This window comes from Alligator mississippiensis, chromosome 3 (assembly GCF_030867095.1).
Source record: "Alligator mississippiensis isolate rAllMis1 chromosome 3, rAllMis1, whole genome shotgun sequence".
Lineage (NCBI taxonomy): Eukaryota > Metazoa > Chordata > Crocodylia > Alligatoridae > Alligator > Alligator mississippiensis.
Genome location: NC_081826.1, coordinates 286,918,405 through 286,943,177, shown reverse-complemented (window position 1 = coordinate 286,943,177; position 24,773 = coordinate 286,918,405). Strand labels below are relative to the sequence as shown.

Genomic DNA, 24,773 nt, shown 5'->3' with positions numbered 1-24,773 from the left:
CACAACCTTTCTATAGTGGGCGGCCCAAAACTGGACACAATACTCCAGATGTGGCCTCACCAGTGCTGAATGGAAGGGAATAATCACTTCCCTTAACCTACTGGCAACACACCTACCAATGCAGCCCAGTATGCTGTTAGTCTTCTTGGCAACAAGGGCACACTGCTGGCTCATATTCAATGTATTGTCCACGGTAACCCCCAGGTCCTTTCCTGCAGAGCTGCTGCCCAGCCGGTCAGCCCCCAGCCTGTCCTGGTGCATGGGTTTGTTCTGTCCTAAGTGCAGGACTTTGCACTTGTCCTTGTTGAGCCTCATGAGATTTCTTTTGGCCCAATCCTCCATTTAGTCTAGGTCACTCTGAATCCTAGCCCTACCCTCCAGCGTATCTACTATTCCCCCCCAGCTTGATGTCATCTGCAAGATATAGATGCAAGGCAAAGAGTCATAACATTTCCAGGTTGAGTCAAGTTCCAAGCATCAAAAATATGAAATCTGAATGAAGGAGATGGACGTGGTATAGTTTTAGCTGAGGGTTTCTTTTCTTACTCTTCACTGGCCGTGCAAATAAGGTTCACGTGCGGATTTGTTTGGAATAGGAAAGAGCCAAATACTATGTGAAAAGTACATTTTTATCAGTTATGAAGGGATTCTTAGCAAGCAGATTGAGCTAATAAATGACTGACCAGGGTGGCAACAGAGCAAAATCATTGAATTGCCAAATAACAAAAGGGAGCAAGGGAGATCCAGATAATCAACCCATATGGCTATAAATTACACGTCCTTATTTTGTTCCTAGTAAAAGCAATGCTTTATGAAATTAAACTACTGAATGAGGACAGCTAGACTTTGTATTTGCCAGTGGGCTGAGAGAGAACCTCATCTGAAGAAACACAGGAAAGTTTCAGGACCTTTCAGGACTCTTTCTAACATGAAACTTGAAAAGCGAGAATTTTTGATGCTGTTTTGGGAAAGTGCCTTGTGCAAGCACCAAAACTGAGTCCCAACTGCTTTGCTGTGTATATAATAAGCAGGAATTTGTTCAGTTCCATTTCCTTTAGACTATAGTATTTTCTCACAGTTATATGAATGCTCATTTAATTGGAGGCTGAGAGACAGAGAATGGAATTTGGGCTTTGAAGATGCAAACATTTTTCTACTCTTTTGGCAGGTTCTGCCTGAGGCATAGGTATGATGAGAAATACTGCTTACTGCATCCGATTTACAGAAATCAAACACCTACATAAAAAATATGCGTCCCACATACAAAGTCATGTGGAGAACTTTGGGCATTGTGTGTTGTCTCTTTCATGGTCTCATGGTATCTCGGTAATTTGACTGTGGACTTCACTATGTTTTTAATATGATGATCTCTATGGCTGATGTTTGATTTGTTGTAAAAGCTGATATTAGTCTGTATCCCTATATAGGTCAAGCCTCTTATTTGAATTACAAAACAGAAATAGAAATGTGCAGGGTCAGATTTTCAGCTTCTGTAAATATGTCTAATCCCGCGGGCCGACTCAGGATCTGGCCCTTGACATGCAGTGTTCAGGTTTTCCCACCCAGGATCCAAGCAACTCCCCCCATCCTCTGTGGGAATTATTCGTTTCCTCTGAGATAAAGAATACTTAGTTTTGATGAAACACAAAGTGCAAAATTATATGTATATTGTAAAGTGTAACCTTTCAGGGCAGGAACTGTAGTTTTGTTCTGTATTTGTACTGCTCTTAGCAAAATAAGGTCCTGACGGGAGTTTATGATGGGAACTCCTAAGTGCTTTCTTCCTCTGTCCAGCAGTTAAATGACTGCAGGAGACAGTCGCATGTTTATGAAGGAGGACAAAGACCATTCATGCCTTGAGCAGCTTTATTTTTGTGTCTAGGGAGATTCCCAGTCTCTCCATTTTGGCTTCAGGTCCCCGAGGGCTGCTTGTGTCATCTGTATCCTACCTGTTAGAGATTTTTGGTTTGATTGTTGTCCCACATGGCCAACGCTTCTCAAGTGGACAAACTTGTCCATATAATCCAGTTTGCTGCCATCTCCTAATGACTATGAGGTTCACTTCCTCTCCTCTGAAGACAGTCACTGTTTTTGTTGCATCTATATTGATATTCAGCCTGAATATTTTGCTGATGTTTTAGAGAGCACCGACCTGGGTCTAAGAGGTTTATATATTTTTTTCTGTCTAGTGGATCAACACAGCAATTTTCAAATTGCTGCTTCCTTGCTTGGCTTCTTTATATTGAGGGTTTTGACCATCACAGTTCTACCCATTAATCTCTGAGGATAGAACAAGAAGGTGCTGGGAGATACCAGGTGACCCTGTCTACTGGTGATTATCTTCTTGAATGGGCTTGGCATTGAGCAGGACTTCCCATACAGTTAGTTGTTTTTCAGCACGGTCAGCAGCGTATTGCCTGTTCAGTACTACCTCTGAACAGCCAACGGGTCCATCACGCTACACTGAGGTATATCTCTATTTTGAAGTTAACAAAGCAGTTGAAGGACTTCCCTGATAGTCTTTCTGTACTTCTCCTAAACCTAAAATATAGCAATATAAATTATTAATAAATACAAAGGTGTCATGTTGCCCATGCTGTTCTTTCAGGGAAACAATACTTTATCTCTGTAATACCACCTAATCCTGAAGGTAGTGATTTATTTAAAATACTAAAGCTGCTGATCACCCAGGTTTATGGACTATAGATAATTTTTCTTCAGGAATTTCTAAGGTGTATGTTAATTAAAGTTGAGGGATACACAGAATTAAAAGGAAAATAAGACATCAAAGCTGAAACCTATTATGAAACAAAATTGAACATTTTCCTCCCACAAAACCTTAACAGGAAGTTTGGTGGTAACACTTTGTTGGTGTTAGCTTGGTTATCCGTCACTTCTGCAGGGTCATTTTTCTTTTGGAAGTTTTATGACTCGGGTTATGTTCAGATTATGCTTTTTTATTTATTTATTTATTTTTTTAATGCTGAAACAGTGTGTTCCTGGTGCACAGTTTATCAGCTTTTCTTGTGCTCTCATTGTGTAAAGAGGCTGCTTTACATCTACAGCAAATATGTCATTTATTTTCTTAATACTCTCATACATTATTGTAGCAGTGCAGTTTGTTTTCTTAATGAAGACCATTTTATTGTTCTCCCAGAAGCTTTTTACTAAAAAGGAGGCACTTTAATTTCAGAGACCAAACTTAGAGCCGCTCCATTCTTCTCTGTTTTTATAAATCCAAATGGATAAAAAGTGGTAATAGTAACAAAAAAGAGGGCACAACTATCTTAATTTGCTGCTTTCAAGGGGCATTTCATTTCCAGCCTCCATGCCACTTCACATCATAAGCATGATGGTGAGATGGTTGTGTAGAGGCCGTTGTAAAAGGGGCAGGGGAGGTCATTCAGTTCCTTGGGTGTGTCTAGTGTACAGTTTTGTGGGGCACATTGCCATGGACGGATAGGAAAGCCAGAGGACTTGCTGCTGCATTAATTTTTTCCTCTGCAAGAGGAAGAGAAACTGTTTTTCCTCCGTGCTCAATTTATTAGCCACTGCAAAATTCAATGGTAGGCATTCTGCAGTACGTAGGTTAAATGATCATAATGGTCATTTTTGGTTTTAACCATTTTCAGTTAAATTCATTAAGGATTATATTGGAGGATTTCTGTGCATTATTGTTTGCAGCGGAGAGCTGGGAAGCAGGTTACCCCAACGTGGAGGAGATTGTGCCAGCTCATCCCATCTCATCTCCCAGTGCAAACACAGCCCCAGATTCTGACAAAAACAACAGAATACAATTTGTCCATGGATGATTAAGATAATTGATATTTATTAGTCTCTTTGTAATTTTCTACTTTTTGTTTTCAGATGCTGGGTATAAATCACACCCACAACAGGCGCTGTGGATGTGTTTGTGTCTATTATGTTGTCCTGATAAGGCTGGCCAGTGTTTTCACCTTCCTGATGCAAGTTATTGAGATTGATTGAAGTGCTATGCTTGTCCTATGCGAAACACTATGTAATTAATGTTTCATTATGCTAACGTATGCAAATTTAGTAGTGTGCATTTGATTGGGAGGAGAGAGAACAAAAAAAGGATTAAAGAGTTCACTCCAAAGTACAAATTAATATATTGCATTAGTAAATGGTCTCTGAGGAAGGAGGGGAATGCGTTTAAGAAATGAACAAAAATGAAAACAAGGAAAGCACTGTCGAAATGTTTTGTCTTTTTGAGGAGTGGTTTCACGATGTGGGCTTGAGTGGTATTATGCTATAGGACTGTTCTGAGCTATAGCAATTCTGTAGTAAATTGAAAATGGTTGGATAATTACACAGATCTTATTTGTAGAGCTGGTTATTACTACAGTTCTCTTTCTCTGCCCCTCTCTTTCTCTTTCCCCTCCAAAAGAAACAAGTCAAGATCTGGGTTTAAGGTGGTGCTAGTACTGATTTTCCCACTTCATTGCTGTCCCGAGTTATCTTTTTCATCCCACTGATGTGCTCCTAATGATAACTTATTTCTTACCTGTTCTCCCATCTCTCCTGGCTCCTTTCCTTCACCTTCAACTGTGCTTCTGCATCCCTTTCTCAAATATGTCTTTCTCTAGCTATTGTCTCTCATTTTCATGCCCTCCTTTGAGCATTCAACACTATTATTCTCTTTCTCTTACTACTTGACTTTGTCATTTCCTGCTTGCCATACTAATAATTTGTTCTGGCCACATCTGAGGGGTGCTTCTTGATTCATTTGCAGACTCTGACACCCCTATTAGATCTCCTCCTTGAATCTCTGGCATTGATTCTGTGTTGGATTGCTTCAGTATGAACTCCAATAGCCTCCCCTCCTCTCACTTCCGCTTGTTTAGCATCATGGTCCCTCGGTGCTACCCTTGATCCCGTCATCTTTTCCCCTGTAACTATCTGTCTCCAGGGCTAGGGACAATCATTCAAAAAGCCAGAGCCTGAACTGACTCAATCTTTGCAGGTTAGTCTAATGTGCCTAGGTTGAACCAATTTGTAAACGGGCAGACATTCCCTAAGGACTGATGAAATGCAGGCATGTGCCTGAAGTTGCTAAGGCCAGGAGCTGGGGGGCGGCTTATTCAGCCACTTGCCCCAAGCAGGAAGCGAGCAGTGGCAATGGCATTTGGGGCGGGCAGACCTGGATGTAGTCCCTCGGGGACAGTAGAGGGCAGAGGGGGGAATGACCCCTATCCCTACCCCGACTGCCTCAGAGGCCATGCCAGCCCGCTGCTGCAGTAGTGGGGCGGGGAAGCGCTTGGCAGACCTGGCTCAGGTCCCTGCCAGTGCAACAGAGAATGGGGAATTAAACCCCTCTCTAGCCAAACCCCTGCCCCTGCCTGTGCGGGGATCCTGGGGGACTTTGATTTAAGTTGAACCAGGAAAGGGTCGAGGGCAGCCATTGCATAAACCACTTTAAGCCAAATCAGTTAAGTCTGAAACTACATTCAACCAGGTTTATCTCAGACTGGTTTCAGCCTTTTTGAAAGTGGTTTATATGTACTGAATGTCTGTTCTGTTACAGGTTTAAACCAGTTTCTGATCACTTAAACCAGTTTATGTGTAATGTCTGTCTCTAGCCTAGGCGACTTTATTTGCTCTTTGTTTCAATTGCTCCCATGATGATGAAACACATTCTCTCTCTCTCATCTTTTGTCCTCCATTTAGTTCCACATCTGTGGCCATCTCTCAGAGATCTTATGTATATCTTGTTACCAACTCAGGAAACAAGGAACACAGTAAAAGGCATGATCCCTCTTATTGGCACAGCCAGATGAGAAACAAGATATGGCATAAGGCACTGGAAAGCTTGTAGGGCTGTGTGAAATGCCTGCATTTCATTTCGGTTTCAGATTTGGCGTTTCAGAGGGACAGTGTTTCGTTTCGGTATTTCGTAGGGCTGTTCGAAATGGCTGTTTCGCTTCATTTTGGATTCGACATTTCAGAGAGACAGTGATTTATTTCAGTGTTTTGAATCATTGTTCCATTTTGTTTTGGCCGAAACTGTTTCAGAATTTCGACAGCGTTTTGGCCATAGCCTATAATGGGGAATCACAAAACTGCCTATAGCTTTGTCATTTCTTGCCCGGTTCAGATGAAAATTGCAGGGATGGTAGCCCCTTCTAATGCTACAAAGCCTGCCAAGTTTCAGGGAGATGGGTATAGGGGTTTCTGGGAAACTGCACCTCCTGTTCAAAGCAAAACTCGTGATGTGTGTGTGTGTGAAGGCACAGCGGGGTGAAAACTGCAGGCTTGCTAGTCCCTGCTGAGGCCATGAAGGCTGCCATGTTGCAAGGAGATAGGTGCAGGGGTTTCTGTGAAACTGCACCTCAAACTGTTCAAAGCAAAACTAATATCACTTGCCGGCAGTGTGCTGTCATCCCGCATGCAGATCCAGGGGCCACACCCCCCGGGAGGAGTCTGGCACAACCCTGCAACACTCCCGGGCTGCCACTGACAGGAGGCTGCTGGGGCCAGTGCCAGAACTGAGGTCTTCCTGGCGCTCAGCATGGGCTATGCTGGGCAGACTTAGGTGCTGGCGCTAGCCCCAGGCAGCACCAGCAGCAGCCTGTTGTCATCCGCATGCTCTGCAGCCAGTGTGCGGAGCTTTTTTAAAAAAGAAAAAAAAGACCCACACTCACCAGTTCTGGCAGCAGCAGTTGGTGCCTCTGGAGGCTAGTGGCAGAGCCCCTCTGTGCAGCGGGGATAACCACCCCCCCCCGACCTGGCACCCACATGGCAGCTGCAGCATGGCATGGGTACAGCGCAGGTCGGCAGGGTGCCGTGCACTGTCCTGGAGCTGGGACAGCTCCAGCTGTCAGCCAGAGCTCCCAGTCCATCTCTAGCTCTCCAATCATTCCCCCAGCTCTTCCTGGTGGGCATGGCCCCCAGATCTGCATGCAGGGTTTCATCAGGCTGCTGCTGTCAGTTGGGGAAGTAGCTGAGAGTTGCCATTATCCCCAGCTGGCAGCAGCAGCTTGCTGTCATCCCGCATCATCTGGGGGTCCGCACCCCCCTGGGAAGAGCTGGGGGAAGCGATCATAGAGCTGGAGGAAATAGGGGAATTGAACTGGGAACTGGGGGAATGTTCAGGTACCTGAACACTCCCCCAGCTCCCAGTTTGAATCCCCAGCTCCCAGTTTGATTCCTCAATACTGGGGTTGGAAGTGACCTCGGGGACAGATCGTTGACACTGGCCAGCTACAGATGTCAATATCAGAATAGTCCTTCCCCCGCATCCTCACCCTCCCTCTTTCCATGCAAGGTTGCCCTCGAAACAGCTCTGAAACGTTTTGCATGGCCTGTTTCATTTCAGAGCTGTTTTGGAACACTGCATTTCATTTCGGATTCAGTGTTTCAAGCATCAAAATTTCCAAATCCGAAACGAAACAAAACGGCCCTACTGTCTTGCACGAGGATTTAGACAAGTTGTTACCTCCACTTTGCCATGGTACCAGCTAGCACAGGTTAGGAAACGATGGCCCTGGCCTAGAAAGAGGCAGGGCTAGAGGAAACCAGAGATGAAGCTTGCAAATCCATGCTTTCACAGAGACAGGGGAACAACATCTTTCATGGCACTTTGGGTGCTCCTATCAACAGCTAGCTTTTCACATATTTCTGAATTGTAAAGTGATGCTTTAGTTACGCTCCCTGAACCAACAAGGATCTATAAAATCCATTTACAAATGGATGAAAGGGTCTATAGGAAGGACTGCTTTTAAAGCTCTGGGCTGAGAGAGGTGACAAAGTGATCTAGGGGAGTAACTTTGTTTTTCAGTGTGTTTCACAATGCTTTTGAAAAGAAAAAAAAGTGGGCAGCAGAACTCTACTGGGTCTTACTGCCTCCAGACAGCACTAGGGAGAACAGCAGCGAGGCCCAGCATACCTGTTCTATGTATGCTGAACCGCTTCGTGTGGGGACGGGCACGCACCAATTAGCACACACAAGACAGAGCTTAACTCATTCAAGCATTGCTCTCCTAAATCAAAGGGACAGGAAGTCCTTGCTCTGAGGGTACATATATACAACACAATGCTATGTAGAGACATCTGAGTTAGGTCTTAATAAGAATTGGGATACTCAAAATAGTATATTTGCAATGGTCCATCATCCTGTTAATGAAACTTTCCTACTTCTGGTATCCAAGGTGATTTGCTAAACTGTGTCAATTAGAAATAACCTGAGAGTAGACAAAACTCGCAAAGAGCTGAAGAGCCATCTTGTCTGTCAGTGACAGCATGTGAAGCAGAGGAAAAGAATAACCAAAAGCAGCAAGGCTCTGAGCTAGTGGTTCCTGAAATCAAACCAGTCTCCCCTGACTTAATTGGGCTTTGAATCAAGCCCCTAGTAGTAAATGGTTCTTGGATGTCCGTGCCCTATTGCAGGCAGATGTGATATTGCAAATATCACACAAGGGTGTCAAACACAGCAAGTAGGCCAGATCCGGCCCACAGAGCCACACTCTGTGGTCCACAGAACTAGTGGCAAACTCTGAAAGTTGTGGGGTGTCACTGAGGGGGTGGCCTGCTGCATGTCCTTGATCTTAATGGACATAACAATTGGTGGCAGGAGGGCAAGTGAGGGCTGACCTATGCCCAGTCACCTTCTGCCACTTTGTCTATTGTCACTGCCCTGGCCCTACCTCTTTGGCTGCCAGCCCTTGTCACATGCCTCATGCTGGAGCCATGAATGGGACGTGTTGGTGGCAGCTCTGGCTACAGCATGGGGCATGCTGTGTGGGTTGGAGCCACTGCAATGTGCTCTGGGTCGGAGATGAAGCCAGAACTGCTACCACTGCTATTGGCCCCACATCTTCCAGGTTGGAGCTGGAGCTGCTGCTGCCATTTCTTCATGCTCCAGGCTGGATCCAGCCCACAAGGAGCCCCACAGTCCAGATCTGGCCCAGGGCAAAAGGCAAGTCTGACACGCTTGAGACCGAGGAAGGCATGAGGGCAGTTATAGGAGGCTCAGTGGTAAGGGCTTTCCTCAAACTCCTAAACCTTCCCTTGAGATAGGGAACCCTCCTTTGGTGAGCCATGAATTTGGCAGCAATCACTCCAATGTTATCAGCAGGTGCACAATCACCTTGCTCAGCAAGTTTCCTTGATCAGGAAACAAACAATCCAAGTGTCCTTTCAATATTAGTTTCTTTAGCACATCTCTCCCTTTGCATGCAGACTAGCTCCTGCTCATAGAGGTCAAATGTTTAGGATGATCCTTTGACCTGTCCCCCAGCCCTGGCATCCGACAGAGCATCTGCGATGTCTCTTCTCCAAGCAGTCATGCTTTCTCCTGCAATTTGTGCACTCTTCTTGCAAGGTATCCATATCCTCCTACCAGGAAAAAGTTGGCAGCAGAAAGTTGGAGGTCACACTTATATTGGACTCCTCCACTCAGAGCTCCTTCAGTTTATGAACTTACGTGTGTTATGGGGTGGGGGAGGGTATTCGAATCCATTTTCTGCATTACACAAAAAAGACAAACCGTCCATTTTGTCATTATAGGACTATAATCCCATGCCAATTCTCTGTATAAACAATAAGAGCAAATGGCTCGTGTTGTCCCCAGGCTCCTCTGTGCAGTTATAGCCCCAAAATTCATCATGCCCTGTTGTTTATGCTATAGATACATTTTGGACTTTTACCATTCTTATCCTGGAAGGTAGGAAAGTATCTTCAAGTTTTCCTGCATTTAATTCTTTCTTCTCTTCTTTTTCTTTCCTTAAAGCGCTGGGATGGTAAGAGGGGTTTTATTAAAGATCAAATACATTACATTACCTTAAAAGATGAAGACTGTGGTGGGAACTTACTAAGGAACTACAGAAATGATCATATACATATAACAGGGCTGTCCAACTTCTATGCAGCCAGGGGCTGTGGAGCCTGTGTGAGGTGTATCAGTGGGGCCACACCAGGACAAGCCATGGGCCACCCAGCCTACACACCATGTGGGTGCCTACCCCTCCAGCCCTTCAGTGCTGCACCACATGGCCCCAGGCTTACTCTCTGCTCCCTGCCCTGGGGGCAGGGGCAGGAAGTAGAAGCCAGGGGAGGGAGGGGAACCTTGGGCACGCTCATCAGGCTGCTGTTGCAGCTGGAGCAATGGGGGGAGCAGCCCCTGGGTGGGAGTCTGGTGGCTACAATTTAGCCCCTTGCAGGCTGCCAGATGGACAGCCCAGATAAACAAAATGCTAGTTGTGAAATAAGATAATGCCATGTGCTTTCAACTATTGTACATTAAGGAGGTCTTCTAAAAGCCATTGGAAAACTTATGTTACACTGTCAGAATAAAGCAGTCTGATATAGGAAAAAACTTTTCCCTTTTGATTTCTCCATGCATTATTACAAAGTATACTCAGCTGCACGCAATATAAGACTACTTTTAGCCTGGGCTTCTTTTTAGTGACACTTTCATATCACTCCAATATTGATCCCAGGCTTTATGTTGCAATCAATAAAAGCATGGCCTTGCATAACAGAGTTGGGTACAGTTTATTGTCTGAGTCAATTTAAAAAAAAATGGATAGTAACTCTTTAAAACTTGGAGTTGTGTTACTTTCTTACTTTGGGTACCAGTAAGTACAGGAGCTGTAAGCATATAGCATATGGAAAAATGAAGCTGATTAACCTTTGTGTGCTTTGAGCAACTTTCAGCTGGCAGGACAGCTGAGGAGACTTCCCTGTGAAGGCAGGGATTTGGAGCACTGTGGTTTACAACCCTTGCTGCTGATCCTGCTGCAGTGAGAGCCCTGAGTTCAAACAGATTTCCGTTTGGTCCTTTCAAGTGACTGCTTCCACACACTAATAATCTTCCAGCTGTGTTCAGAGCTCTTTTGAGCATTGTTGGAGGGAAGAGGGGTAGGATGCATACTCATCTCCCTAGCTTTAGGATAATCAGGATCATAGGTATCAGTCTTAGTGCCTTGTTTTACAGGGGCATAAAAGAATGGGAAGACTCCATGCAGGTTCAGATTCAAGCTAGTCCTAGGAGAGTTTTACCAGCAATTTACCTGCCAAGCTGAGTTGGTCTAGAAATGTACCTCATCACAGCCCTAGTTGATATAGCTGTACCAGCAAAAGTTCCTAGTGCAGACCAGGTCTAAATCTGATCCTGTCATATAGTGGTGAACAGTTGTGCAGCAGTCTAAAGCCACTTAAATATCCCAGGGTCTCTCCCAATCAAAGGAATTTAAACCAATCTCCTTATCTCTGTAGCCAGATCCCAGGCTGCTTCCTCTAGTGTCCTGGGTCACATGCTCTCTTTTCCACTCTCTGAGTTTGATTTCGGTGTCCTCCTTTATGGGTTCAATATCACCCTCTGCTTGGTAATGATCTGGGTCCCTGCTCCTCATTGAAAGAACATGTGACAAGACCCTGCTTACAGGGGAAACAGATAAACAGGAAAGAGCCAGCAGGAGCTACCGTATTTCAGAGTTAGCAAAGAGGGGTTTCATCTTTTCCATCCAAAAAAGAGTCATCTTTCCATCAAAAGGCCTTTTTTCTCTTGAATTGCTGGCCAAGTTTCTTCTCTTTGAGCCTATAAAGCCTTCCTATATTTCCCAAGTGGTTTATTCATTTTTGTTTTCCCTCCTGCAGGGATTCTTCTCACTCAGAAGTTTTCTACCAATCATTCTCATTCCATCTCAAGTCAAGTCAAATAAGGCAGATGGGATAGGGTTGATTGTCACTCAGCTCTACTGGGCCAGATTCAGCTTGATTTTTTTAAAAATTATTATTATTTTTTTTTTAATGTATGCTTTTTTGGTGAAAAAAGAATCAGATTCTGATACAGAAATTTGCAGATAGCAATGCCTGATTTTTTTAAAAATAGTATCTCTAAAACAGGTGTTTTTGTTCTTCCTTTTGATAGAGAAAATGATTATGTAGAACAACAATGAAACTGTCTGTGTACTGCATGCTATTAAGCGTATTAGGTAAACAAATGTAAAAGACTTTTTCTTAGCTTCTTTTAATGATTATCATCTTACGGACTGCCTGTAATTACAGCTGGTGCAACTTTTTCAGACTGTTAAAGTGAGGGTGTCTCTTTAATTGGAGGTGTTGCTTTCAAATACCTTAAAGCATTGCTGTTCACCAAAGAAAGGCATGTTGTTTCTGCTCAAGTCCCCTTAACCTCGAGAAGCAAGCTAAATCAGCGTATGGAGAACCTTGAAATGGATCAAGTGAAAATTTTATGGTGGGATTTTTTTTCCAGACACGATGCATTTTTTTCCCCATAGAACTTTTATGTGCAAATTAGGATGCACAGTGTGTGGCTAGGGTAGGCAAATTGAGGAATCCAAATTCACGTAGATACCTGCGATTGCTTGGGGCTTGGATGAGCAAGCTAATGTGCGTGGCATTAAATACGAGCGTGGGGGAAAACAGCAATAACAACATCCTTTTGACTCCAAATGCCTGCCAACAAAAATATAGAAGATACCAACAACAACAATGAAAAAACCAAAGAAAAAACAAAGTAAAACACGGTACCAGCAAATTATACCACTTAGCTGTCTATTAACCAGTGCTCCTGGAATTAGTTAAATAAGCACTGGCCCTGGCTTAAATAAGCCAGGTTTATTACAAGTGGCTGGCTTAAATAAACCTGGCAAACATGAACCAGGATTATTACAAATAAAATAAGCACTGGCCCTGGCTTAGATAAGCAAATAATACCACTTAGCTGTCTATTAACCAGTGCTCCTGGAATTAGTTAAATAAGCACTGGCCCTGGCTTAAATAAGCCAGGTTTATTACAAGTGGCTGGCTTAAATAAACCTGGCAAACATGAACCAGGATTATTACAAATAAAATAAGCACTGGCCCTGGCTTAGATAAGCAAATAATACCACTTAGCTGTCTATTAACCAGTGCTCCTGGAATTAGTTAAATAAGCACTGGCCCTGGCTTAAATAAGCCAGGTTTATTACAAGTGGCTGGCTTAAATAAACCTGGCAAACATGAACCAGGATTATTACAAATAAAATAAGCACTGGCCCTGGCTTAGATAAGCAAATAATACCACTTAGCTGTCTATTAACCAATGCTCCTGGAATTAGTTGAATAAGCACTGGCTTAATAAAATAAGCACATCTCCATTCAGTCCCAATCTCTGAGAAATCCAGACTTTACTAAGATTTGCAACACATGGTAGATTAATTTTTTTATACTCAAGTTGCAGGGCCAGAAGATGTGATAGTGCCTATGCTGGCTTCTGGGGAACTCTGAAAATTACTTTCCCTGGGGCATATAATATATTTTGGGGCACCTTTCATTGATGAAGCTATAGACTACACAACACTTTAATACAAAATCTCTATTCCCAGTAGAGAGCTATCTACTGTTGATGGGCTCCACAGATGTAGTAGAGAAAGCAGAGGAGCAGTAGGAGAAAGGGCTGGTAGGAGTCCCCTGAAAACAGTGAACATGTAGCACTACCCCAAGTGCTACATGACAGTGACTGGTTAGCTTGGATGCTGTAGCTGTGGGTAAGGATTTATGTACATAATATTTCATCAGTGAGGGAATGTCTTTTAAGTAGGTTACTTTATTCTTGAGCTGTTATTGTATTTCTACCAGTAGATAGAAATAAGTGGCTGACTTGAACAACTTTCTAAAAGAAAAAGGCTGACTATTGATAGCTCACGATGAGAAAAGCATTCATTACAAACAAATCGGAGAAACAGGGATGTATAGTACGTGTTCCAATTATAGAAATGCCATTTTTTTAAAAACTCATTATATGTAAAGAGTCTAAAAAAGTCTCTGGAAGCAAGAAGCTGTACATTCTTTTCTGTAGTAACTCAAACTCTGTATATTTAAACAGTTTATCTAAATTTTGTCCAAAGAAGACAGATTATTATAGGAATAATCCTTAATATTTCCTTTATGAAAGCTCAGAAATATGAATTCTTCATTTCTCATAAACTGTTATAATCAGTCTCAGTAAAGTCATTCAGGTCTGTGGAATGACCTTGACAGTGTGTAATTGTGTATCTTTTAATGGAAAAAACTAGATAGCCTCTTTGTATTAAAGCTGGGAGTTGTTCAGCTTCTGGTACTTTTAGAAGTGATACCACCTTTTGGGTTGCTTTTTCTGATTGAATTTTATGTCTTCCCTTCTCTCTAGGCAGCATATAAACAGGGTCAGGGTGGGGCAGTGCCAAGACGGGAGAAGTCTAGAGAAAACCCAGAGAATGAAACGATGATTCAATAGAAGGCACCTTCTCTTTTGAGTCTGGAAAGACCCAATGGCCCTTCACATGCTGTTGGAGATATAGCTTGGGAGGAGATGTATCACAGCAACCTGATTAGTGGTCATCTCAACCACTCGCATTTTTTGTCCAAGTAGGAGGGTGGATGCAGATGTGATGGCCATGTCCCAAACCTGTGCTGATTTAAATTTCCCCTGTAGTTTTAGGGGGAACTACAAGTCTTAAGGTGTCATATTGTTGTGGTTACTTTAGTAGTCATATTTCATCCTAGACATGGTTGAACTTCAGTTCTGATTCATGAATTTGTACTTATGAATTTCCATTTTAAGTGGACTTTGTCATGTGTTGCTCTCCTGGATGGCCTGGTATAATGTAAGTTGTGCCAGGCAAACAGATCTTGGATTCTGTTAACTAGATCGATTGGCTAAAAATTAGTCACATCACAAGAATCAGACTTGTAGTATTGATCTGTTAAGCAGGCCCTAATGCATATCAATAGAAACAGTCTACGCTTGATTTAATCAATAATATCAAATCAAATAGTCTCAAACAAGCTGGCCAGGTTGGTATCTCTGAGCCTTTTGCAAGAGCAGCTGGCTAACTTATCCCAAAGACACCTGCTGGGCTGAGGAGACCATTAACTCCATTGGAAAGAAAAAAATGTTCTCTATTCTATTCAGGTTCTTGTACCAGCCTCGCTAGCATGCTGAGAAACTCCCATAATGCCTCATGTGATGTGACTAACATCTGTTATATGAAGTTTATTATTTCTCTCATTCTTTCCGAGAGAGAAAATCAGTATGTATTTGAATGTTCTGGTTTGGTAGGTTTTATCTCATATAATAGATGTGCTACTACGTATTTATGTTAAGGAGGCACAGATGGAGATGGCTTCATGCACACGGAGTATCGAGTGGGGCTAGGTTTGTAATAGTCCCCGAGTCCTGCAGCAGTTCTTTCCAGGGTTGCCTGCTGAACCCCTGAGCATGCATCTCCACAGGACTCGGAGCTTTCTACCCTTGGGGAAGAAAGTCTATTATATCCAAAAAGAAGCTATTCTTTATGACTCTCATCTAGGAGCTTTAGGATCTGGGACCAAAGTTCCATTGCCTGTTTTAACCTGATAAGTTACGTCTGATATTACAGCCGTCCCGGTTTATCTTAAACCAGGCTCAGCCATTCTTAAACCTGTTTATATGCACTGACCTTCAGTTCTGTTACAGTTTTAAACTGGTTTCTGATCACTTATACTGGTTTATATGTAACTTCTGTCCCTACCCTAGAAAATTGGGTGGGTGGGCTAGCATTGGCCCAAGCTGTCTGCTCCAGCAGAGCAGGGAGCTGTGCTCTAGTGCCCCTCCCCAGCTTCTGGCCTGGGCCACTGCAGGCACATGGCTGCATTTCTGGAATCAAAAGTGAATGTCTGTTCACTTGCTTATTAGTTCAGTCTATGCATCTTAAATTATCATGTGAAGATTGAATTAATTTGGCCTTGGACTTTTTGACTGTCTGTACTTAGCTTTGAGTTCCTGGGCCTATCTTATCTTTTGAAGATAAAGATAAAGATCCACACCTTGAATTTGAGCTGAGCTTTGTGCTGTGATTTTTGGGATGCTGAAGTGGTATGTAACCAGATTCTGACCTCCACCTTGACTGACAGAGAGAATGAAATGAAAAGCTGTATTATAAACATCAGAACTAGAGATTTCAAATGAAAACCAGACACATGCCAGCTTTGTATACTCAATAAGTAGAGAGATTTTTTGCAGCTAGTGACAGTATTTCTCTTATAAAAATTACTATGGTAACAGCCCAAAACACTGTAATAGCACTGTTTTAAAATGCAGTGAATTAGAGCGTCATGATAAAAGTGAAGTGTTTTTCAATGTAACGACTAAACCGTTTTTCCACGTATCCACTTTTTCTTTTTTTCAGTCAGGTTGCAAGTCCTTTGAGATAGCAACCTTGCCTTCCTATGTATCTACACACACAAGCCCAGGTTTTTATGCCTAGAATTTAAAGTTTTCAACAACCGGCAGTCTATATGTTATACAGTTTTAAAACAAGTGATCTCAATTTATCTAAAAATCCACTTCAGTTTGTTTTAAGCAAATAAAAAAAAAAAGTGCCAACTTTTCCTGTATTGTTTCTGTTACCTGGAACTGCAGGTAAGTGTTTACCTAGTGAGGCTACTAAGCTAATTTTGTGCAGGATCCATGGAGGAAATAAAAAATATCCTGTGAGAAAATGTATACTCAGGACTTCCATAAATACTCTTTATTTTAATAGACCTAGTTCAGCTACAGTACTAGGTGACTACATTTCAAATAGACTTCGGGGCAGGTTGGGGGGGAGGGGGGCGTATTTCTGCATTCACAGACTTCAAATACTCTTTGTGCAAAACTTTTATTTCTTAATGTGTGTTAGAAAAAGAAAAAAGCTCCAGGGGTGGCCTGGTCAAATGTGCTTGCAACTGTGAAATCTCTTTTTTCTCCATAATAGAAGCAACTGATGCAGAACGTTTCAAGAAAAAAAAAAAGAAAGAAAAAGAAACTCTGGTAGATTACATTTCACAAAGCCAGAACGGGAAGTGGGAGGATTCAGAGATGGGGTGTGATTAAGAAGCACATCAAAGTTTATCTTTTAAATGTTAATTCCACATGTAGTCTGGGAAATGATAACTTTGAAGTCCCTCTTACATTACCTGTCAGGTCGAAAAGTCCCTTTCACATAGCAGGTCATCATATGAGATAGTGGCTGGTTGCTGAAGCAGCAAGGGATCGAGGATAAGGTCTTTAGCCTCAAGTGGTTGCTTCTACTTTATTTGGCTAGGGGACTCTTGGGCTGTTGCCTGGGGCATTCTCTCTTTGACCTCAGAGCTTAAGATATCCCAAGCAATGCCGTAGGATTTTTGATGACACAGATGTGCTCAAAATAGCTGATATAGGCTGCTCTGTGCAGGAGCTATATAATCGTTACAGTACTGTTCAAATTTGTATTTAAACCGTAGACTCCACAAATCAGTATTCATAATCTTTCTGCAAATGTTCCAATCAGAAAAGAAAGGAAGTGATGAAATGTTTTACACTGGTCAGTTTCAACAGTCTCAGGTTAGTAAAACTTTTAATCCCATTTAAGTCTGAGTTTCTTTTAAGCCTGTAGGTGTCAGAACTCAGAGAGCAGGTATGTGTGTGCAGGAAATAGGTGGAATGCACTTGCTATAGGAGGTAAAACAATTATAAGAGCAATCCCTGTAAGAGCCCTGACCATACACATCTTTGGGGGAGAAGCAACCCAAGTGTTTGCTATGGAAAAGTCACAAGAGAAGCAAATTGTAATGAGAGATATGCACCATCTCAAAGAAATTGTGCAAATATTCTCCACACTGGTTACCAATTGCTCAGGAAGATAGTCTCATGGAAGTAGTTATGTCCCTCTGCAAGCAGCTTCAGCCTATGTTCACCTAATATTTAAGCAAGGGCTTTCCAACCACACTTTTGAACATCATACCCCAGGCTGAGTTTGAGTGGATTTGCGAGTGAATGCAGATATTTCATGCAGATCTGCTTAGCATTATTAATATGACTTTTCTTATGCCAGTCTTTCTGGAACTCTGAGGGATTACAGAGGAAAAATCTTTACAGATCAAAAAGTAAGAAAGTTATCAAAGAGGCCAGATAAAGATGTTGAGTTGCTTTCACCATGAATGTTATCCTTGAAAGAGATGACAACTCATGCTTGTATTCCAGTCTGTATGAAAAGAGCTCTTTATCTTCCATCTTTCCTGAACAACTCCTTTATTGACTCCTGCTCCTTTCCTTTCCATTAGAACTATTGAAAAAGGTGTTATTTTTCAGGTTTAGAAACAGTTGGAAAGTAGAAGTCTGTTTCATTAAAATATAAGACCACTGTCCATATCTTATGATAATAGATTTTATTTTTTGGTTAAATGCTTGAGGTGAGGAGGTTAATGGTACTTGTGAATTCTACCATATTTAAGTGCTGTTTAAATTGCATTGCTTTAACTAGCTTTTGATTACCTGGGAGATTTACTGTAAAGCACATCTGGGTAGAATCTGCTCAAGGACTAGGACAAATACTAGCGAAGTTTTATAGCATCAAGTTTCCACATATGACGAACTGGTTGAACATTTCGGGCATAGGCAATGCTGGGCGGGGGGACGGAGGGTGGGGGGGGACATGGGGGCATATACCCTTCCCCCCCAGTTTCTGTGCTGACAGTGGTGTGTGAAGCTGCAGCCCAGCTGGAGCCAGGGCCTGGCAGCAGTGGGGGCACAATTTCTGCACTGACGGCGGGGCACGGGACTGTAGCCTGGCCAGACCCAGGGTCTAACAGCAGCATGGACAATGACAGCAGCAATAGTTGTGCCCTCCCACTGTCAACACTTATGCATTGTCTATGATTTGAAGTATAAGTAGGTGAAAAGATAAGTGTCTAGTGCAAGTCTTGGAGCTCCAGTTAGCTGATGGGGCTCCCAGCCACAGAGGCCCCTGGTGGTATATTTAATTAATGGAATGATAGAAAGCAGTTGCAGAGTTATTTCACATATTTAGTGGAATACCTTTGTATCTTATTCCTCTTTTTGTCATGCCATTAATTGATTGAATGTGTGGCTGGGTGACTACCTAAGGCGTACCTAATCATGCCTTAAGTGTAACATGTAGATGGGGTCTGTGTCATATAAAGGTTTGACTTCAAATTGGGTCTTTCTCCACTGTGACTGATGCCAATTATTGACTGCAATACGAATCCCTGCACTTGGCATTATGGATAGATGTTCAGCTTTTAGAGAAATAGGTCATTTTGTATTGCTTTCCCTGAAGTATCTTGAGGGATATGTTCTTTGCTGCTAACTTGGAGAAAGGTCACCAGGACCCCTAGTTCTGAGAGAAGAGATGCAGGGAAATGATTGTGATTTGTAACTTGGTATTTAGATTTCAACAACAGGTAAAAAAACGGAAGAAAATTCAATGGAAAGTTAAACTCGGTTTTGTAAATTTCAAACTATTTAATGAGTTTATTTCTTCTCCCTTTAAAGTTTGGTCTTTCTGCAGTAACTGGAAGTGCACTAGGAAAAAATAGTAATATCTCCATCACTGTGCCCTTCTTGCAGATGATGAATTCAACTGTAAAAGAATATTTCTCTAGTGGTTACCACAGTCTGCCACAAATAAGTTATGGCTGATGGCTGCTCAAAAACATTAAGTAGTGCATAATACAGGTGCTGGTCACCGAGAAAATATTTCATATGTGCCCTTGGTTAAAGTATAATATAATATGACATCAGGAATGATCTCAAAGATTGGCTGGAATTTAGATATATTTTGATTGGGACTTACCTTGAGCTACTTCCTTTGGAATAGATTTTTAAAAAAAAGTATTTAGCTGCTTAGCAATGCATACAGGCACCACTAAGATTTCTAAAAGTGCCTGGGCTCCGAGCCTTTCAATACTTATCTGTCTGCATCTTTGAGCACCTAGATCCCTTTAAAACTCTGGCTCTTATTCCCTCATTATTCCGTGGATTTCCAGATAATCTTCTCTGAAAGCACATGGTCATTTCCTCTCCTTGTTGCCAACATTTCAGTCCTCATAAGCAATATTTTAGGGAAGGCTTGAATTTTCTTTATATTCTAAAAGCTTTACAGCTTATTTAGGCTGTTAGGTGCCATGTACTAAGGCAATTCAAACTAACTATGGCTATTGCAAAGTATATACATAGCTGAAATTGTGACTGAACTGAAAGGGTAATTGCATGAAAAGAAAGTTAATCTTTGTTTAACTCCTGTAATGTATATATTTGCTGCACTGAAAACTGTCATAACCCCACTGCTTCTGGATAAGTGGATTACTTACTTGTGATAATAGCTAAATAAAATCATTAACACACTGTCATAAACAGCTGTGTTAAAATGCATTATGTTTTTTTGGGTGGCATAAATAAAATGTCCAACGAGAAGCTGTGCTTTAAAAACAGAACACAAGCGGCCACTAGAAGAAAAAAAAATACAATCTTTTTAAATGATAATGCTTGCCTATATTGTAAATGGAACTACAAATTGTGGATGATGTTTCATGAGCCACAAACATTCAGTTTCTCCTGGGAGAATCACTTCTCTCCCAGGAGAAACCAGGGGTGTACAGACATTCAGGATTTTTTTTTCCCCCACACCAAAAATGGCCTCTCCAGGAGAAAAGGTAAGATAGACACAGCCAAGGTTAAATCACTCCTGGACATATTTTCTGTTGAGATTAGCCACAGGGCAGTCTTTCAGCTTCCTAGAGTGCTTGCTTCTCCCCTTCCACCTCCTGGGAGACACTGTCTCACTCACTGGACTTTACTATGTTAGCTAAGCAGGGAGCAGAACACGTTCCCTCCACAATCCCCATACTCTGCTGCAGGAAGACCCTGGGTCAGTCAATCAAGGCTGGTGTGCACTGCTGCCATCTGTCTCCAGGCAAACTGAGGAAGTTTGCAGAACACAGTGAGATGTGTGCATAGGGGGGTCTTGACTGCAGCATGAGCACTGTTAACTCTCTGCTTTTCAGGGGTTCAGCCCTCAAATGTCTGATCAGGCACCTCCAGGTAAATTTTTTACCAGGAAAACAAACCTGGGAGAATTCTCCCAGATCATTTGAATGTGTATGCAATGGTGTTCTCTGGTATTATGTAGTTAGGAATTAATTCTGATGTTACTTACACCAGTGTAAATCACCTGTAGATTGCACAAAACTAATGGAGTTAAGTTGATACAAGTAAAATAAGGCCCTGACTACCTTTTTCATAATCACATTTCTTTCTTTCTTTAAAATTGATTCAAATAAACAGTAAAGAATTAACGCAGCTGATATAATAATATATTGTAGATTTTGTAATTCCAGTGATAAGTAGACTAAGATTTACAGTCTGCCCAGCCTTTATCAGCCAACTATGCTTTTTCCTTTCTATGTATTTTTAAAAGCTCATTTTCTTTGAATCAAACCATTTTAAAGCCACCTGCAAGTGTCTGGTTACTTGGAAAATGATTATACCATGGATTCAATTTAATACTTCAGTATTAAATTCAATTATGTTAAGAAAATGCCATATTGCTGCTCACACATTGTCAAATAAATTTGTAACTTTTGGTTTATGAAGTAAAATTAAAACATAATTAGTCATTCTATTAAAGCACATAATTATTTTAAATCTAATGTTCTTGCACACTTACATATCGATTTTTGTAGAAGAAAGTTTGAGGGAAGTTGTTATTTTCATGGAAAATGTTGGTTATTTAATTCATACCCAGTGGGACACAATACCTGCACATGAAATGAATGGGACACAATAAATTCGGGAGCAGTTCAAGCTGGAGTCACCTGCTCCTGGGTGCATTGTCTATATGTGTGGGGTGGTGCAGCCCCAGGCTAGCAACGCACTTGGGGGAAAGGAAGGGGGATTCAGCCTTGGGTTCTGAGAGGTGGTGTCAGAGAGCAAAGGGGCTGACTGGGGCACAAGAGAGCTAAAGTACAGAGCCATGCAGCAAGCAACTCCCACACTTTAACACCCTTGTGCCCCAGTCCGCCCCTGTCATTGTCTACATGTGTTTCATTGTACTTAATTACCCTGCCATAAGTACGGTCAAGCAGTAGCAGCGCCCCCCCCACCCCCACCCCCTTCCGCACCACCTGGCAAGTGGCAAAAGTGCCCACTCTCCCGTGCTAGCTGGCAAGGGGCAGCAGCACTTCTGTGTCAGCTGGCAAGTGGTGGCAGCACAGAGTCTCCACTCTCAGTGCTGATGTGGGCGTAGCAGCACTGGGAGCGGAGGCTCTGCCCTGCTCCTGCTTGCCCAGATGGGGCAGGAGGGGGACACGATGCAGGTGCAGCTTGCCCCAGGCAGAAGGGGGTAAGCAGCAGCAGGGCAAAGCCCCCACTCCCAGTGCTGCCATGCCCACGTCAGCACTGGAGTGGGGACTCTGCCCTACCATCGCTTGCCAACCAGCATGGGTGGGCACAGGATGTGGGCATAGCAGCACTGGGAGTGGGGGCTATCCCCTGCTGCTGGTTGCCCCCTTCCACCTGGAGCAAGCCACACCTGCATTGCACCCCTTGCCATGCCAGATGGGCAAGTGGCAGCAGGGCAGAGCCACCACTCCAAGCACTTCCATGCCTGATTCCCACACCCCCCCACCCCCATCCCTGAGCAATGCACCCCCCCACCCCAGCTGGGCAGCTTGTCCCAGCCCCAATCCCTCCCATCCCCATGCCCCTTTCCTTCCCCCTCCTCCAACCACAACAGATTTACTAGCTGGAGGCAGCTGTGTCAGCTGCCTGTTTAATCTATGGCCGAATCTCTGAAGTGGTGCTAAATCTTTCAGATCTGATTCAGCCGAATTGAATCGGGAAAGATTCGAATCTCCCTATCAAATTACTGTCCTCCAAATTGGCCAAATCCAAAGCAAATACTTGCCTCTTCACACAAGCCTGGTATCAATTTTAACATTTATTCAGTCCAGCTGAAAAATCAAACATTTAGCTATATTGTTAGAATAGCAAATAGCATGCAACTGGTGTTGCTGGCCTCCAGGAGATGCTATGGTACCTGCTGAACTGGGCCCTGAGAAACTTTTCTGTAATGAACTCTTTCCTTGCTCTCCCTGTTTGAGGGCAAGGGGACAGCTATTTGTGTGTTACTGCAGTTAGGATGGAAAAGCCTCATCATATATAGAGGTATGAGCCTCAGACTGGATTTGTCTGAATGACTCCAGATGTCTCCTCTTTAATGAAGAAACAGTGGCTATCCCATTTACTATTGGTAGACTTCCTATAGAGAGATTTATTTTAGTGAAGAGGGCTAGAACAAATCCAACAAGCCATTTTCTACCTCAAAATGGGTTTTGAGTGGTGATTGACTTGGTGTAGCTCCTGTCTATTACTAGAGTAAATTAGATGCTTGTCCCTATGTTTGGCAGGGTTGGAGATGTTTAGCTTAGTTACATCGCTTTATGTTATGTGCATGGGCACGTACGTATCTGTATGTGTGTGTGTTTAGATGCAAAGCTGTTTATAAATATTGGATTTGAATGTATGGGGCTAAAATATCTGGCATTATTTTTATTTAAAAGGTATGCAAAGGGACACTATTTTAAATTTAATTAATTCTCCAAATGTATTCCAGGCCAACATAGGGTGCCTTCTGGGGTTTTGTGTTACTGCTCCTCTGTGAGTTTGTGCATCAGACGTGGTACAGGCACCCCTCAGACTTGCGACACAATCGGTTCCTGAAAACTACATCTTAAGTCAAAATGTTGTAACTCAGAACCAATTTTCCCATAGGAAACAATGTTATAAATGGGGGATTGGCTCCTGAACCAAGACCTGATACCCTATTTTCGCCAAAAATAACCCAGAATTTTGTACTCCATCAATTATAGATGAGTAATATAGCAACATTAATGTATTTATATTGTAAATAGCAATCATGTTGATTTGGAAGAACTTTTTTGAGGTGACTTTACTCAACTTTTTGAAGGGTTCTTGGCTGGAGTCTTCTCAGGAGTCTTGACTGGAGGTTTTTCTGGAGTCTTGTCCGCTTTCTTAAAGAAAGCGTTCAAAGAAGTTTGGACAGATGTGGTTCAGAGAGATGGGCGAAGCAGCTCACTTCTTCACTGGCATGGTGTGGCGTCAGATCAAGAGTTGTAAAGTCAAAACTGATGTTAGAAAGTTGAAACAGGGTGTCAATTTATAAATGGTATAAGTGTGAAACGTTGCAACTCAAAACGTTGCAAGTCGAGGACTGCCTGTATATGTTTTCCTGCTTGTGAATGAATAACCACATTTTCCCATGTTGTTTTTGTTTCAGGTTCACAGGTTAAGGGTTTTACATCATTACGGTTCCTGACTGAGCCTTCAGATGCTGTCACCATGCGTGGAAGTAATGTGCTGCTGAACTGCACAGCGGAGTCAGATCAAGGAATTCCAGTCATCAAGTGGAAGAAAGATGCTGTGTTCTTAAACTTGGCAGTGGATGAAAGGAGACAGCAGTTGGCCAATGGTTCCCTCTTGATACAAAACATAGTCCATTCCAGACACCACAAGCCAGATGAGGGTGTCTACCAGTGTGAGGCATCTTTAGAAGGCACTGGGGCTATCATCAGTCGGACAGCTAAAGTCACAGTAGCAGGTAGGGAGAAATCTTCTGTCCAGTGAAATGCTGGAACCGTTGTTTTTTTAACAGCAACTTTTAATAAAAAACAAGTATAGAAATGTAGAGAAAAGGGTTTTCGTGGAAGCATAGTGTTGTGTGGGGTTTTTTCCACCCTTTGCATAAGGACATTTAAGTTAGATATGGCATTCTGCAACAGTAATTTATTTCTGACAAGTTACTATTCTTTCTTAAATATGTCTAATCAAATCTTTGTTGTGAGAGAATTGCTGCATATTTATTGTCTTCAGACCAAGAGGAAACCTTTGAAGTTAAAAATTAACAACTTTTCTCATTAATTCAGAATCAGAAAAAAAGTAGAATACTGAA

At 42.5% G+C, this 24,773-nt stretch overlaps 1 protein-coding gene across 2 annotated transcripts in view; it reads left to right on the top strand.

Annotated features, from left to right (window-relative positions):
* The window catches only part of DCC (DCC netrin 1 receptor), a 1,021,998-nt gene that overhangs the window by 322,554 nt on the left and 674,671 nt on the right, over positions 1-24,773 (top strand). For both annotated transcript variants that reach the window (XM_019495847.2, XM_059725279.1), the window contains exon 2: positions 24,102-24,422. In XM_019495847.2, coding sequence (XP_019351392.1) covers positions 24,102-24,422 — 321 coding nt within the window. The remainder of the gene's footprint in view (positions 1-24,101; positions 24,423-24,773) is intronic.